At 55.6% G+C, this 14,768-nt stretch overlaps 3 protein-coding genes across 3 annotated transcripts; 2 read left to right on the top strand and 1 right to left on the bottom strand.

Annotated features, from left to right (window-relative positions):
• Positions 1–1,028: 1,028 nt before the first annotated feature.
• Positions 1,029–3,258, top strand: EMWEY_00003480 (hypothetical protein, conserved; the record flags this gene model as incomplete). The annotated part of the gene is made up of 5 exons (XM_013480294.1): positions 1,029–1,061; positions 1,337–1,485; positions 2,018–2,080; positions 2,659–2,806; positions 3,094–3,258. 5 exons carry the CDS (start codon positions 1,029–1,031, stop codon positions 3,256–3,258), a joined length of 558 nt encoding a protein of 185 aa, XP_013335748.1.
• A 2,538-nt stretch (positions 3,259–5,796) lies between these two features.
• EMWEY_00003470 (protein phosphatase 2C, putative) lies at positions 5,797–9,647 on the top strand (the record flags this gene model as incomplete). Its single annotated transcript, XM_013480293.1, has 6 exons — positions 5,797–6,647; positions 6,837–7,818; positions 8,072–8,182; positions 8,556–8,741; positions 8,937–9,011; positions 9,231–9,647. 6 exons carry the CDS (start codon positions 5,797–5,799, stop codon positions 9,645–9,647), a joined length of 2,622 nt encoding a protein of 873 aa, XP_013335747.1.
• Positions 9,648–10,790: 1,143 nt separating this feature from the next.
• Positions 10,791–13,397, bottom strand: EMWEY_00003460 (hypothetical protein, conserved; the record flags this gene model as incomplete). Its single annotated transcript, XM_013480292.1, has 1 exon — positions 10,791–13,397. One exon carries the CDS (start codon positions 13,395–13,397, stop codon positions 10,791–10,793), a length of 2,607 nt encoding a protein of 868 aa, XP_013335746.1.
• Between the last annotated feature and the right edge of the window lie 1,371 nt (positions 13,398–14,768).

Genomic DNA, 14,768 nt, shown 5'->3' with positions numbered 1-14,768 from the left:
GCAAGAGATTCTTCCTCCTTATACGCAGGTCAATCCAATCGCGCGCCGGTACCCAACAAGCCGCCACCGCAATGTACACAAGTTAGAAAGAATTCGCGCTCTTATACTTATGCATTGGTGTAATCGTGTGTGCATGCAGGGGCCTGAACATGAACAGTGCGCGGCGATACTTGTACGTGTGCTTTCGTGTTCATTCATCTGCGTTTGACGCAAGGAGCACCTTGCTTGGTAGGGTAATCTTGCTACACATCTGATTCATGTTGACCCAATTGAATGCTCATAAAGGAGCAGCAACCGCGGCCACAGCAGCCAAGTAGCATCACCACCTGTGAAGGCCTAGACATGAACAGGCTATACTCTGAAGACAGTGGAACGCGGCATACAAGATCGGCGCACATGAACTCGTAGCCCTGCAGAGCAAATGGATATCGACGAGGCAGCACGGGATACCAGGCGGTTCTTCTGGCTGACGCAGGTCTTCGTGGTGCTGCTGTTTGGACTTCAGCTTTCTTTGTGCCTACAGGCTGAATGGGGTAGCGGCTTCTCCCTAAACGACATTACTTCCGGTGGGCGCTTGTGCACATAGGGATAACTGCGTTTCCACGTTTCCCACACGAGCCGTAGACTGGGTCCCAAGATCCAGCGTGCAAAAAAAGCGGGGGGAGGCTGGCATGAGAGTCATTCTGCAGAATGTGAATCCTGCATGTTCGGTGCCTTCTGTTCCTTTTTATGCACCCCACCACCCTTCATCCTGAGCCGCCTATACCACTTATTGGTTCTTGAATGGGTAAAACCGCAAGCGTATTACAGCAAGCCTGCAACCCACTGGAACCCAACCACTGGAGAGGTCACAGGCACAGAGACGGCTCTGCTGAAGCCTGCTACCGTTATGCACCTAAATATAAGAGTGGGCCACATGCTCACAGCTGTCCATCAGAAAATCTATACTTGCCACTAAACGACTTTCCATGCAACTTGTGCTGTTGTTTGTTGCAGTTCAATTCTTTAACCTGCATCCGCTCCTGAACATGTTGGCATTCGGGGTGGCAGCAACAGAATCGGTGAGACTCGTCACAGGTCCGTATTATACAGGAGATACCTGGGCATCACTGGCAGTGCTGCCCGCGTGCCTCTCCCTAGGTGGCCTTGTCGGGACCTTCATTGTCGCAGGAGCCCTTCCGGTAGTTTTCGAGCTACGGTCCTGTAGCTAAAAGACCTCTTGAGAAGGTTTTAACTTGCGCGCCACTGTGGTGTTTCCGGCTTCTATTGAATATATTTCGATCCTTACTTTGTTCACATTGCGTTTGTGTGTTTCCACTGTTTCCCGGAGCTTCAGCTGATAAGCTTCAAGGCTCTAGGTCTCCGCCATGGAGCGGCCAAGACAGTGCACGCCTGCCTGCAGTTGGCATCCTTACTCTTTGGCAGCGCTGCATTCATTGTCGTCCTTCTCTTTCACAACTCCAACAAATTCCCAAATTTCTACAGGTCAGCCGCTCATCCGTGCAGAATCGCCTTTCCATTGAGCCCCTGCGTAGTTGTGTGGCAAAATGCCTCATTGGGAGGCATTTTGCAGCTGAAGGGACTGCGCGATTCTTCAAGGAGAGTTGAGGACTCCCTTGGCCTTTCGGTATGCCAGAGGAGCCTTTCTCCCCCTACCAGTGGCCAGCTGTGGGGCCCCAGCTTCTGGCTGGCCATCGGATTGTAGAGAGTTGTGTTGAGTTCTTTGGTGTCGCATCCGACCATTCACAGCATTCGCGTGCCCCAGGGAGATGTGCGACTGCAGCGTCCATAGTTGGGTTGGGCTGGCAGTGTACGCCCTGTCCTGGTGCCAGTTCCTGTGTGGTGAGCATATGCGCTGATTAAGCACCCCTCTTGCTCTCTAGCGCGGCACGTTATAGTCTAGAAGCTTTGAGCTGTCTACCATTGCCCGAGGTCCTGCAAGTTCAAGGGAAAAGTCGATGGTGCGTTTGGGGCTGCTTTTCTGCGGCTCAGGCCTCGTCATATTTTGGCTGCCAAGGTTCGCGCCTGGGTCTGTGAAGGCCGCCTACCTCCGCTATCACAAAATAGGGGGCATTGCCATGTAAGAGAGCTCTCAGCCGTGTTCCGAAGCTGTTTTAGTGCTTCGCATACATTCGTGCGGCATTCGATTGTCGCGTGGAGCCTTGTAAGGGCCTCCTAGTTTTACTGAAAAGACCTGTGAGGCCCTCGCGGTCCAGTTCGAGCCTTCAAGAGGCATTGAGGGCCTGAATCCACAGGCTGGCAGCAGGGGCAGGTGCTTCTTTGTATGTTAACTGCCTCCTGTGCTATCGCCTCGTGCTCCGTCTTGTCCAGTGCTGTTGTTTCTCACTACCGTGAAAAGGGGCATTCCGTTTAGCCATGAATCTACTGCTACTCAACCAAATCTCCAATATGCACGCATCTCTATCTTGGGTCGTCAGAGAATTAGGTGTTCATATTGGGGGTTCGGCTGACGTGATTATTGTCTGTGGTCTCCGCCAGTTGGCTGCCGTCTGTATGTCTTCGTTTGTCAGATTGTGGTTGATGCGGGTTTGTTGATGAGCACTGAGGTGTGCTTTTTTACTTTTTGCTTGTTGTGACTGTGCTCATGCCTTTCTGCCTACCCACCTGTGACTGCTTTTCTGGGGTCGTTTGGTGCAGCTATGCCGGGGCCCTGGCGGCTATCTGCTCAGGGCTTATGCAGAAGCAATCCTTCTTGCGCAGCAACAGCCCCAAGGTGCCGTTGTTCGGGACTGCAAACCTCCTGGCTAATGCATTAGCGCTCACTGCAGTGCTGACCCTCTTTGCAGTGAGACGACGTTTTAGCGGATGCTCGCGGGGACCCGGCATCCCCACTTGCCTCCCTCTACAGGCTACAGGCTGTTGCCCACACCATCAAAAAATGCCGAGACGCCGCTATCGCTCCTGCTGCTGATGCTGCTTCTACTGCCGCGGCTGCCGCCACTTTTGCCGTCACTGCTGCTGCGTCTGCTTTCCTGGCTACAGCTGCTGGCTGCTCCAGCCCAATTGGCTAGATATGTAGGTGTGGTACTAAGTCCCGCTCGCCTGTTTGTTTGTGGATGCTCACTACTGCAGGTTTTGGGGGTATTGGGCTTTGAAAGCATCTCCCTTACTCGGGGCCTCCTGTCAGAAACGGCTTCAGGCAATATGTCTCCCCAGGATGGGGACTTCAGTGCTGGTGGCTCCGCTACAGACACCGAGCGGCTTCGCTCCAGGACTCCCAACCGGAGGGCGAGGTGACCTTGCTGCCTGTTCAGAGGCATCCTAACTGCAGCAAGAGCACCAACAATAGGTGCGGCTGCTTCTCGGGAAGCCACCGGATATGCAACTTAGGGGCCGGAGCTAGCGCGTCTAAAGCTATAGAGAGCAAGGACGACCTATTTTCTTGGTGTTGTTTCGACAGAGGAGTTGTGTATCCGCCCCGCGACTCGTGCTCGCCTCTGTCTGTCTCCTCCTGACGGCCTGTCAGTATGTGTATCTGGTTGAATACAGCAGGCTGCAGCGACGGCCTTGCTGCCAGATAACAAATCAGTATTTAGACCAACCTCCCTTGAGCCGCCGCGACAGGCAGACGACTGGCTGGACTCTACGGGAGCGCCGTCCTTTGTGAAGACAGGCAGCAGCTGCAGGGGTTTAGGATATACATATAATGCATCCGTACTAACCGCACATTAATACATGTTTGTGGGCTCATCGCTATAGGACGGCGAAACGGCTACTTATATATTAGTGGGTTCTAGGATATACGTAAACAGGCCCCCAATATAGACGCACATTAATGCAAATATACAGGCTCGTCACTGTAGAATAGCTAATACACGGGGGAACGGCGCCCTACTCAGGCGAAGCCAACAGGGATCCAGGGAAGCAGGAGGGGCCCGCCCAGCTCCCCTGTAGCCGCGTCCACCTCGGATTCCCCATGGGATACCGTCGCACCACCTCGGATTCCGCATGGGATACCGTCGCATGCTTGCACTGACGATCCCCAACAGCGGCCTAAACCCAGTCCCATTAATCCCACCGGCCATTCCTAGGATCCAGGTGCTGTGCGCTAAGCTCCACAGTCTACTACAATGGTAAGCGAGTTATCTCTTCATAGGGGACCACACATCCTGCCGCCACCTTTACTGTACTTGCGTTCAAATTGGATTCTGAAGACAAGAGACGTGTTTTGCAATGGTCTACAGTTTGAGTGCACGGGGTAGAAGGGTCTTCACGGTTGCATGTGGGGTTGCCGTGCCAGCAACGCCACGGCAAGAGCAAGGTGCCTTCCAGATCATGGTCCGCCACAGGCCTTCGAGCCACTATGACCAGTACGTCTGGAGGTTGGGGTGGAGGTCCTCTACTTTGGTGTCACTCCGTTCTTAAGCGTTTCCAAGGAGATGTAACTCACAACGGTCTCGGGTCAGACCGAACCCGCCCAGCACGTAAAACGAACTAGGCACAGTCCACCCACAGCTAAATGCTACGCCCTGCCCCGCGCGCTCTCCCGGGCCTAGCCAACAGCCAGGAAGCAATTATGTTTCCCCCCACAACAACCCCGCTCACCCCACCACCAACTGAAGAACACCAAAGGAGTCTGTGTAATTTCCTTGCGGCTTCTCTGGCAAGATGTCAGGCATCCGGCCTCCCAATTCTACGTTAGCCGTCAATGGCATTCTCTCTCAAACATTACAACACGTTCTGACTCTGCAGCGCTAGCCACGGACCCCCCTCCGCAGGGGCCTAGCGGCGTCGCTCGCGCTGCCTTCAGCCTCGATTGACTTTGCCTACCCTGAGGGGAAGCCATTGGAGTCTTAATGCCAAAAACTACGTTGCACACGCTCGAGACTGATGCGCTAGGAGGTAAAAGCAGCAAAACCTCGTACGCCTCTGCGGGCCAGTGGGCGTAGGAGAGGGGGGCCGGGAAGGCGGCAGCCGAAACTTTCGGGTGTTTGCGGCTGAATATCTTTTTTTGTTGCAAGTTTGACACTTTAATTTGTTTGAGTTTCATTTAAATGCAAAAATAAAGCAAGATACCGCTGAAGCGGCAGCTAAAGATAAAGTGCGTGCGGGTCGGGGCTCCCTAGACCGCAGGCGCAGCAGCATCTGCAGCAGCAGCAGTAGCTTCGGCTGTAGCAGCAAACTGTCTGCGTTTGAAGCCGTTGGAGTTTATTTTCTGGTTCTTTCTCACAACGAAGGCCAGGAGACCACTGGTCTGTCCTTCGCTGCAGCACCGCTGCAGCAGAGCCGTTGCGCGCAGCGGAGCAACCGGGGGCCCAAGCCCAGGCAACTCGTGCTTCCTGCCCCCAGCCTCTTCCTCTCACTGCAGGCCACTCCTGTCTTCTTCTCCTGCCTTAGTAACACCAGCTTGGCGCCTTTGCAACCGCTTTGGGGTCCAGCAGCTTATCAGGTTCCCCGTTTGTCTTTACACTCGCTGTTGCCCTTCGTTCACTTCCCCCCTATTTCAGGAGGGGATCTGTCTCTGCCCAGGGTTCTCTTTGTTTTGAAGGGAGCAGCTAAGGTAGAACCTGAGGCCCTGGGGAGCTCGCAGCGGCTTTGCTGCGGCCGCGGTGGCCGAGGAGCACCAGCACCAGCACCAGCAGCAGCAGCAGCAAGGGTCCACAGCGTTTCGCACCTACTATGCTCTCTGTACACTGGATAGTGCGCGTGAGCAGATATCTTTGAGGCCGGCATTGGCCCGTTTGTCGACATTTTCCTAGTTTGCTGTGCTGCCGCCGCCGTCGTGCGGCGTCTGTACAGCTCGATTCTGTCTTCATCCCTAGCACGGCCTATGCAATGGGCACTTATCTTTCCAGTCCCCTGTCGGGGAAGGAGGTCGCTTCGGGGGCCTGCGAGTCGATGGGCCTCCGCTGGGGTGTCTGCAGCATGCAGGGCTGGCGCGTCTCTATGGAGGACGCCCATTTGGTTCTGTATGCCAAAAGAGTAGGAAGTCCCTCAGCAGCAAGTACGGGGGGAGCTCCCCCCTACGCTTCTCCACGTGATGGGGCCCTTCCAGATACAGCGGGGGCCCAGCACCAGCAGCAGAAGGACGAGCTTAGCCCACTGGGGCCAAGACTGCCTGCAGGCGGGGTGCAGCAACATCTGCTTTCTCAGCTGCTCCTGGGATCAGGATCGGGACCCGGACTGGGAGCGGGACCCAGCCTTCAGCGCAGTACGGACAGTTGTTACGTTTTCCTGCCAACGGAGGTGGAGCTGCATAAGGACGAGATTGGGGGGCTGTCTTCGTCAGCTGCTGCTGGCCCAGTAACAGCAGCATCGGCAGCAGCAGATGATGGGGGAGATGCGGCCGATGTGGAGGCAGGTGAGTCTGCAGAAGGAGACGCAGTAGCAACTCCCAGCAGCAAGAAAACCAAAGTGGGCAGAGTTGTGCGGCGACAATTTACTTTGAGGCGCCGCGGTACCTCCACTGTTTCGGAAACAGATGCAGCGGATGCTTCAGCTGTGGGTGCTGCTGCTGCTCCTAGTGCGGCTGCTGGTGCAGGGCCCCCTGCTGTTTCCCAAGCTCGCGGGGTCCCTGCAGGGCAGGAGGCGGTTGGAACTGTCTCTTCGCCTAGCCAGACAGTGCAGCATGCTGACTTGTGCATATTTGCTGTCTTCGATGGTCATGGGGGCGCGCATGTCTCGAGGTAATTACACGACATGCTGCGGCTGCTGCTGCTACTGTTGATTGCCTCTGTTGGTGCTGCTCGTCTGTCATACAGACTGATGCAGTCTCCACAGCTGCCATGGAAACTGGTGTTTTCCAGCAAAGCTTGCCGCTGCAGTGTGGTGGTGTCCTCATTGGCTTATGTACTGCTGCTGCTGGTGTGCATCAGGTTTGCGGCTGCACACATGCGGCCGCTGCTGGAGTGCCAGGCTGCCTTCCACCGCGGGGACCTCAGCACCGCACTGCGGAGCGCATACTTGAGGATAGATGACTTGCTGCGGGAGGAGAGCAGCCAGGATGATTTGCTGTACCTCACCTCCCACTCTCCCCACCAGTTGCTGCAGCACAAGCAGCAGCTGCAGCAGGAGCAGCAGCAGCAGCAACAGGAACAAGACGCCAGTGCCGCTGCAGCAGCACCCGCTCAGCACAAAGGGCTCAGGTCTACCCTGTCGAATCTGGGACAGCACTTCGGCGTAAAGTCTCAACAACAACAGCAGCAGACAGCCACGGGGCAGCTGGGCCGAGCAGGTGTGAGCAGCAGCGCCGTCGCGGATGCCCCCAGCAAGCAGCAGACAGGTTCCTTTGCTGCGCGGGGAGCTGAAGAAGAGGTGCAGGGCAGGCCGCTGCGGGGTGGTGCAGAGGACTCCCTGGCGACTTTCAGCATCCAGGCGACAGCAGCAGCAACAGCAGCAGCAGCGAGTGCAGCTGCAGCAGAGAGGAGTACAGCGCGCAGCGGGGCAGCTGCGATCCTTGCCGCCTACGCAGCAAACGGCCCCGATTCTCCAGCGACTCCTCGCGGCCGTTTGTCTTACGTGGCCGATGCAGACAGCCCAGCAGCAGCAGCTGCTGCTGCTGCAGCAACGGCGGCAGCGGCGGCAGTATCCGCGTCGGATCCCCCTGCTGCGGCTTCTGATGATGAGGTGGCGGCAGCAGCAGCAGCAGCAGTAACAGCAGCAGGAGCGGGGACGAGTCCATCAGAGGAAACAGGGGCTACCAAAAAGGGCAAAAAGCTTAGCTTTTCAGGGCTGGTTGATGTTGTCACGCGCTCTGTGGGCCTTGGGAGGCTCTTTGGGCGCAGTAACGGCAGCAGCAGCAGCGGCAGGTCCCTTGCAAGCACTGCGGGCAGCACCGCCCTTACCGTGTGTGTTACAGTAAGCAGCTTGGACACAGTCCTCTGACACCTGCTGCTGCTGTTGCTGCAGGCGCTGGTGTAGTTTCCAGGATCTCATCTGCAGTTGCTGCATTGTCGAATGCTGCTGCCTCCCTTCTGCTACTGCTGCATTTCTGTTGCTTCGATACTTAGGGGTAACGTGCAGGAATGGCATTCTTTCAGGTACTGTAGCAGCGTATACAAACAAGCCCGGGGCTAAGGAGAAACAATTTAGGGTTTCTGTGTTGCTGCAGCCTACACGGCTCATTGTGGCAAATGTGGGAGACTCGCGTTGTGTGCTTTGTCGGGGGCGAGAGATTATCGAGTTGTCGCAGGACCACAAGCCCCAGCTAGCAGAGGAGAGGGTAAGCAGGGTTGGTAACTGGCAAGCTAGCTAGTAAGCTAGATTGCTATTTAGCTGGCTTTTACGCGTCGAATTGGGCCAGGGATGGTGGGCTAGGGTCCATTGAGACTGCTGCTGCTGCGATCCTCGCTGCTGTTGCTGTATGTACTGCCGTTGTATTGCTATTGCGCCTTCCGACCTGGTGTGTTGGCCGTGGGCCGTGGTTTTGGTGTTTATGCTTGCTTCTGTATGTCTTGAAGGGTTGGCTGTGTGTAATTGGGTAGAATGCTGTATTGTTCATGGCTTGTTGCGTGTATATTGTTTAATTATGATATTCGTTCAGTCTCACTGCTTAATCCACCTTTGCTTTCTCATATTCGTTATGTTTCCAACAGATCCGGATATACGCGGCGGGAGGATTTCTAGAAATGGGTCGTGTAAATGGGAACTTGAACTTGTCAAGGGCTTTGGGAGACTTGGTTTATAAAGCAGATGACAGCCTTCCTCCAGAAAAACAAATCCTGTCAGGTTGTCCGGACGTCGTGACAGTCAACCGAGACCCAGAGAAGGATGAGTTTCTCGTGCGCCTCCTGAGCACCAGGGCTAAGGGTTTATGGCTTTTACTATAGGGTTGAGGTCCTCGGGTGTAATGCTTGAAGATTGGGGCTTATGGGCTCTAAACTATCACCACCGAAAGCTGAAGACTCGTATCATTTGCCTTCGCTTTACTGGATGTTGCTGAAGAGCTGCTTCTACTGTTGCTGCTGTTGGTGCAGGTGATTGGATGCGACGGCATTTGGGAACTGCTCTCGTCTGCTGAGGTGGTGGAGTTCGTGCGACGGCGAATTGAGGTGAGGAAGAGGACTCAGATGATTTCCCTTTGCTTCGGCTGCTCAGGTTGCTGCAGCCGATGTTGCTGCGGGCGCCGTTGCATCTGTTGCATTGTCCGTGGATTCTGTCCCAGGAGGGTCTCCTATGATGACCGTTTCGAGAACGGGTTGAGGCTGTGGAGGTTGGGGTTCAGGGTTTGGAGTTCGGAGTTTAGGGTTTGTTTGCTCATGTGCATGCAGCACACTCCGGACTTGTGTCAGATCCTGAAGGAGCTTTTTGACTCATTGATATCACCGAATCCAGCACTATTTGAGTATGGCTGCGACAACATGACAGCATTCATTGTCGACTTGCAGGCAGAGAAGCGGCGACAGCTCCCCGCTGCTTCTTCCTCAGGTGCGGGGCTGCCTGCCTCTCAGGAGCAGCAGGAGCAGCCGGACATCCGGCGCTTCAGCAAGACTAGCAGCACAGAGAGTCTCTCCGGCTCTGTCTATGGAGATGGAGACCTCCGGCAGACAAACCAAGAGAGACTCTCCCAAGAAGAACAGCAACCGCCTCAGCAGCAGCAACAGCCGCCGCAGCAGCAACAGCAGCAGCTTCAACAGTCGCAGCCGCAGCAGCAACACCAAGAGGAGGAGAGCGGCGGCAGGCCGTAGCTTGCCAAAGGATAAAGCAGCGAATACAGCGAGTGATGCAGCAGCAGCTATATGACCTCGTTGCTTGCTGTGCATGCATCTCAGCTGTTTGGGTGTGGCTGCTGCCTTAACTCCCCCTACAGTTGCGTCCTTGTGTTCCGCGGAGTCCCTGCGTATGGGCCGCATTGCATGCATGCGCCTTCTCTTCCGGAAGGCTGCCTCGTTGACTTCTCTGTTGCCGCAGGTCGATCTGCTTCTGCAGACTCGACAGGCCTCTGAAGAGTCGATAAACCTCTGCAGAGGACTGCGGCAACATGCATCAACAGGATCATAACACGATGCGCTGCCGCGAGTTGCTGCTGCTTCATGCTGCGTGACTTTGCTGCTTGCTGCGAGTTGTTGCTGCTTCTGCTGCCCTGCATATTCCCTTTTCTCCACTTTTTTTGTGGGGCTCAGAAGAGCCGAGGGCGGCCTCGAACCTCATTTCGAATGTACGTAGACCGCAGAGAGTGGTGGCCTTCTTGGCTCGAATACGGCGATTCTTGGGTTGATCTCGGGTGTATTGACCTTGCAACCGCACCCCAGGGGCCCTGTAATCTCCCCCACAAACCTGTTTTGTTAGTTCTGACACAGTTAATGGTCCGTTTTGGCGGAAAGGCGCTTCTCTGTTGTAGAGGCCTCAGCTCTAGCGATCGATTGTGTCCGCATCTTCATGCAGTCATGGATGGCTGCTAAGCATGCGCTAGTGAGATGCGCGTTGGTTGGTGGCTATCTAGACACTAGGCGGCACAGTGCAGTATGAACTAGAGTCATCAAGTGGCAAGGGGCCCAACGAGTACCACACTCCAGCTACTTTTATCGGACAAAGTTGCTGCAGGCATGCATGCATGGTTGCATGCCTGCTTGTATGCGCGCACGCTTTGTGACTTACGTCGTATTACTGGAGTGTCTGATGAGGGCCTTTGTGCAGCCTCAGCTGCAGCCTGCTTTCCTTTTCTACGGCAGCAGGGCTGCGATCTTTCTATGTCAGTTCGCTTATCTACGTCTCTGTCTACACTGCATACAGCTGTTGCTGAGAACAGCAGCGCCCCTGTATGCTAACCATTCTGTGGGATCCCCTTGCGGCAGTTAAAGGGGCCCCCTGCAACCTGCACTGAATAACAGCTAAGAGGCTTCCAACGGCAGCCTGCGGGCGTTCAAGCCTTCAAGGGCTTTTCGGCGGTAGTTGGCTACATCCCCGTCCCTGCCTGTAGCAGCTCCTTGTTCCTGGTTGCCATTTTGTTGTTGTTGCTGCTGTAGAAGCTGGTTGCGCAGCTGCTCCTGCAACAGTTGCTGCCGCTGTGCGCGGAACTTTTGCTGCTGTATGTAGTCCTCTTCAGAGTCTTCCTCATCGTGGGAGTAGGCGCCGTCTTCATCGTCAACACTTGCAGCTCGCAGGGTCGTGCTGCCTCTCCGGTTGCTCCTGCTGCCGGTCTCTCCTTGCACAGGCTTGAGAAAGTCGTTGACTATATTCTCTACCTGGTTGTTTAGTTGCTGCAAGTTTACTCTCTGCACCTGCCCCTCCCCCTCAGGGCTCTTGTTCTCCGGATCACCAGCAACCTCAAAGAAAGTGTTTGCTGCTGCCTGTGCTGCAGCAAGTGCAGCATTTAAGAAATGCCTCCGTCTCCGCTTCGTCGTGCCCTCGTCGTCTTGGTCTTGCTGCTGCCCCTCCTGAGCTTCCAGCTGTTCTTCTTCCTGCTCCAACTGTTGCCGTTGTTGAGGTTGCACATCAGGCGGGGGCGGTTGCTGTTGAAGTGGGCGCTGGAGCTGCTGCTTCAGTTGGTGTGCCTGCAGCTGCAGATGGTTAGCAGTCTGCTGCATCTGATGAGCTGCCTGCTGCAGCTGCTGCTGTGGAACAGGCAGACCCTGCTGCGGTTGCTGAAGCAGCGGCGGCAGTGGTAGCTGCTGCGGCTGCAGCTGCTGCATTTGCTGCTGCTGCTGTTGCTGAGGCAACTGGGGAGGGAGCTGCTGCGGAGGCCTGTCAAAAGCGTCTCCCTCCCCTTCTCTCTGTCCATGGATGGCCTCATCTTCCTCATCATACCACCCCTCTACTCCATTTTGTGCATTACCGACTCCCAAGTGGCCAGCAGGTGCACCCGCAGAAGGGGCGCCACGTGGGCCACGAGGAGGGCCCATCCTCTCGCCCCCAGGAATGCTATCGGGGAAACCCACTTGGGGGCCCCCATGCATGGGGCCCCCACTTCCATCTCCAGGTATTCCTCCAGGGAAGCCTGTAGGGTCCCCCCCAGAAGGGCCCACAGCGGAGCCCCGTAGAGCATCCCCAGGTAAGCCTCCAGACATGCCGACAGAGCTGGCCCCTGTGGGTACCCTTGAGAAGCCTAGAGGTGGGCCTCCCGGCCCCCCAGGCTGCCCCGCATGTGAGCCTCCAGGTACCCCTCCAGGAAGGCCCCCAGACTGTACCCCAAAGGGTTCACGAGAGGATCCTCCAGGTGGACCCCCATGTAGGCCTCCACCGGGGCCCTCACGCTGGCCCAAAGCCTGAGGCCCAGATAATACTGCAGGGGGGCCCCCTCGATGCCCGAAAGATGAACCCCCAACTGGGCCATTAGCGGGCCCATCACGCTGGCCGAAAGGTGGGACCCCATTTGCAGCTGACGGGGGGCCCCCAAAGGCAACCCCCGAGGGGCTCCCAAAGGGACCTCCTGTGGGGGCCCCAAAAGGACCTCCTGAGGGGCCGCTGAAGGGGCCCCCTGGAGGGCCTCCAAATGGACCCCCAGAAGGGACCCCAAAGGGGCCGCCAGAAGGGCCCCTCGAGCTTCCTTGCCCGTTAATTGGGGGTCCTGGATTAGGTCGCCCACCCTCGCCTCCCCGTCCGTAAGGGTTTCGGTTCGGGGGCAGCATCTGCTGTTGCGGCGGCAAGGGCTGCTGCTGCGGCTGTTGCGAAGGGCGTCCAAACCAGCCATTCATGTCGTGCTCTAGTTGCTGCCCGTTGCGGTTCTGCCGCTGTTGCGTCCACTGCTGCTCACTGCCTTGGCCAACGACTCTGTCTGATGTCCTTCGGCCGGCGCCGCTAGGGCCTGCATTGGTTAAGACTGATAAGTCATCTTCTGCTGCAGGTTTCTCCAGGTGCCACTGCGGGACAACTCCACCTCCCGCATTGAGCTTCTGATCGTCGTTGTCGTTTCCCTTGTCGTCCTGATCGTGCTGCTCCTGTTGCTGCTGCTCCTTCTTCTGCTGCTCCTCTGCCGTCCACTCGTCCTCAGCCGCCCATTCCCAGTCGCCGCTCTCTGCATCTGAACCATCTTCATGCTGCTGTGCCCGGAGCTGTGGCTGCAACTTTTCTACTTGAATGCTCTCTCCAAATTCATGTGGTCCCTGAGCGCCTGAAGTGGGCGTCAGTGATGCCGGGTTAAAACTGCTATCGAGGCCGAGGGTCTCGTCAACATTGTCGGGATACTTAGTAAACACATCTCGCTTATGCCCCGCAACATCAGCGGCGCTGCCCTCTATTTCCCCTGAGAGAGCATTTTCCTCCACACTTTTCAATAAAATGCGCTGACTGAGGTACTGGAGAGGCGGTGGGCTGGATGGCACACCGTTCGCCCAGTGGTCGCCGAAGGTCCCATGAGGGACTGCAGAAACAAGGAAATGGACCTCGGTAGCCAGCAGCGCAACAGCTGAAAGGAATATTAAGACAGATTGGGCAAGTCTGCCCTTAAAGAAATACATAGAAAGCATTGTTGGTTGCTTTACACAGACTCGTGATCCCATTGTCATGGAGGAATGGGGGGTACGGACGATGATCGGCGGCACCCACTGGGCTCCGAAGCCTCCACAGTCAACAAGCAAAATCCTGTTCTTTCGATCTAATTGAAAAGGCTGCAGGCTGTATGCAATCTTACTCATCTACTGCGCTCCGTTTGAGCTTATCCGCGAGTTGTCTGCGGTCGTCAACACGGGTGCCCGGCTGCTAAAAAAGGATGCCTGAGGATGCGTATGTCATATAGATAGCTTTGCTATCAAAAACTGCGAAATATTTGGCAATGTGCGGCGATGTTGTTCTGGAGAACACCGCAGACGATTGCCGGTCAACCCTGAACCCGCAAGGTTATAGGCAGGGCGTGCTACTGATGGAAAACGGAACAACGAACGGCTATTGAGAAGAGTCAGTTGAGCCTGAAAGGCGTTTTATCAGCTAAGAGCAATATAAAAACTGAAAAGCAACAGGGGTAGCCGATCTAGCCGTGCCCCAGACGGAAGACCGACCAGAGGTCACCCACCTTGCAGGCAACTTCAAGCAAAAAACCAAAGAAATATTTCGTCAACGGCAGTTCCTTCTCGTCCACACACGATCGTTCCAAATGCATAAACTACCATTATTTGCCCTTTTTCGCGACAAAGTAAGGCCATTGACACAACTACAAACACCGGACCGGGGCTGCGCCGACGGGCGACCGGTGGGACGTTTCCCCTAGACGTACATCCCAGCTACGAACTGACAATTAAAATAGTGTACAATGAAGTTTAATTTTCGAAGCAGAAAAATGTGTTTTAGTCTTGCTCCGCAACATCAAAGCAACTAATCGCATCCCCCCACGCTAGTCAGTACCTGCACGATCTATAGCATTTTCTACGGCAGGCAGTTCAGCTACCCGAACAACACCTCGAGCACATCAGCTGGCTAATTATGCTCGAAAAGGTCAGAAACCACCACTTAACAAGTGGAAGAACCCATCATTGCAACGTTCGCCCCTACAACTACACGAAAACTCAAGGCCCCACAGTTACCTATGCTGGGAGCTGAGGCTGCCGGTGCTACAACCGAAGCACGACAGCCAAACAAACCTCCCGTTCCTGCGAGCCCCTGAAAGCCAGCATTGCGTCTTGCGAACACAAAACCCGAGAAAAAGGAAAGCTGCACCGCTTGCTTACTAGGATGTGTGCAGGACAGCCGTCGCACCTAGGCCGCGCCTGTGTGGTACACCTACACACCGGTCCACACGAGGTCGTCAATTGAATGACGCGGCACAGTACACATCGCAGCTTTAACTAAAGTTATTGTGAAGGAGGAGACTTCTATATCTTTCTCCTCGAATATCGAAGAAATAACCCTGTTCTCCTTGCATTTAAGCCTCACAGTAA

This window comes from Eimeria maxima, genomic scaffold (assembly GCF_000499605.1).
Source record: "Eimeria maxima Weybridge genomic scaffold, Emw_scaff18, whole genome shotgun sequence".
Taxonomy (NCBI): Eukaryota; Apicomplexa; class Conoidasida; order Eucoccidiorida; family Eimeriidae; genus Eimeria; species Eimeria maxima.
This window is presented reverse-complemented; position numbering and strand designations above follow the sequence as displayed.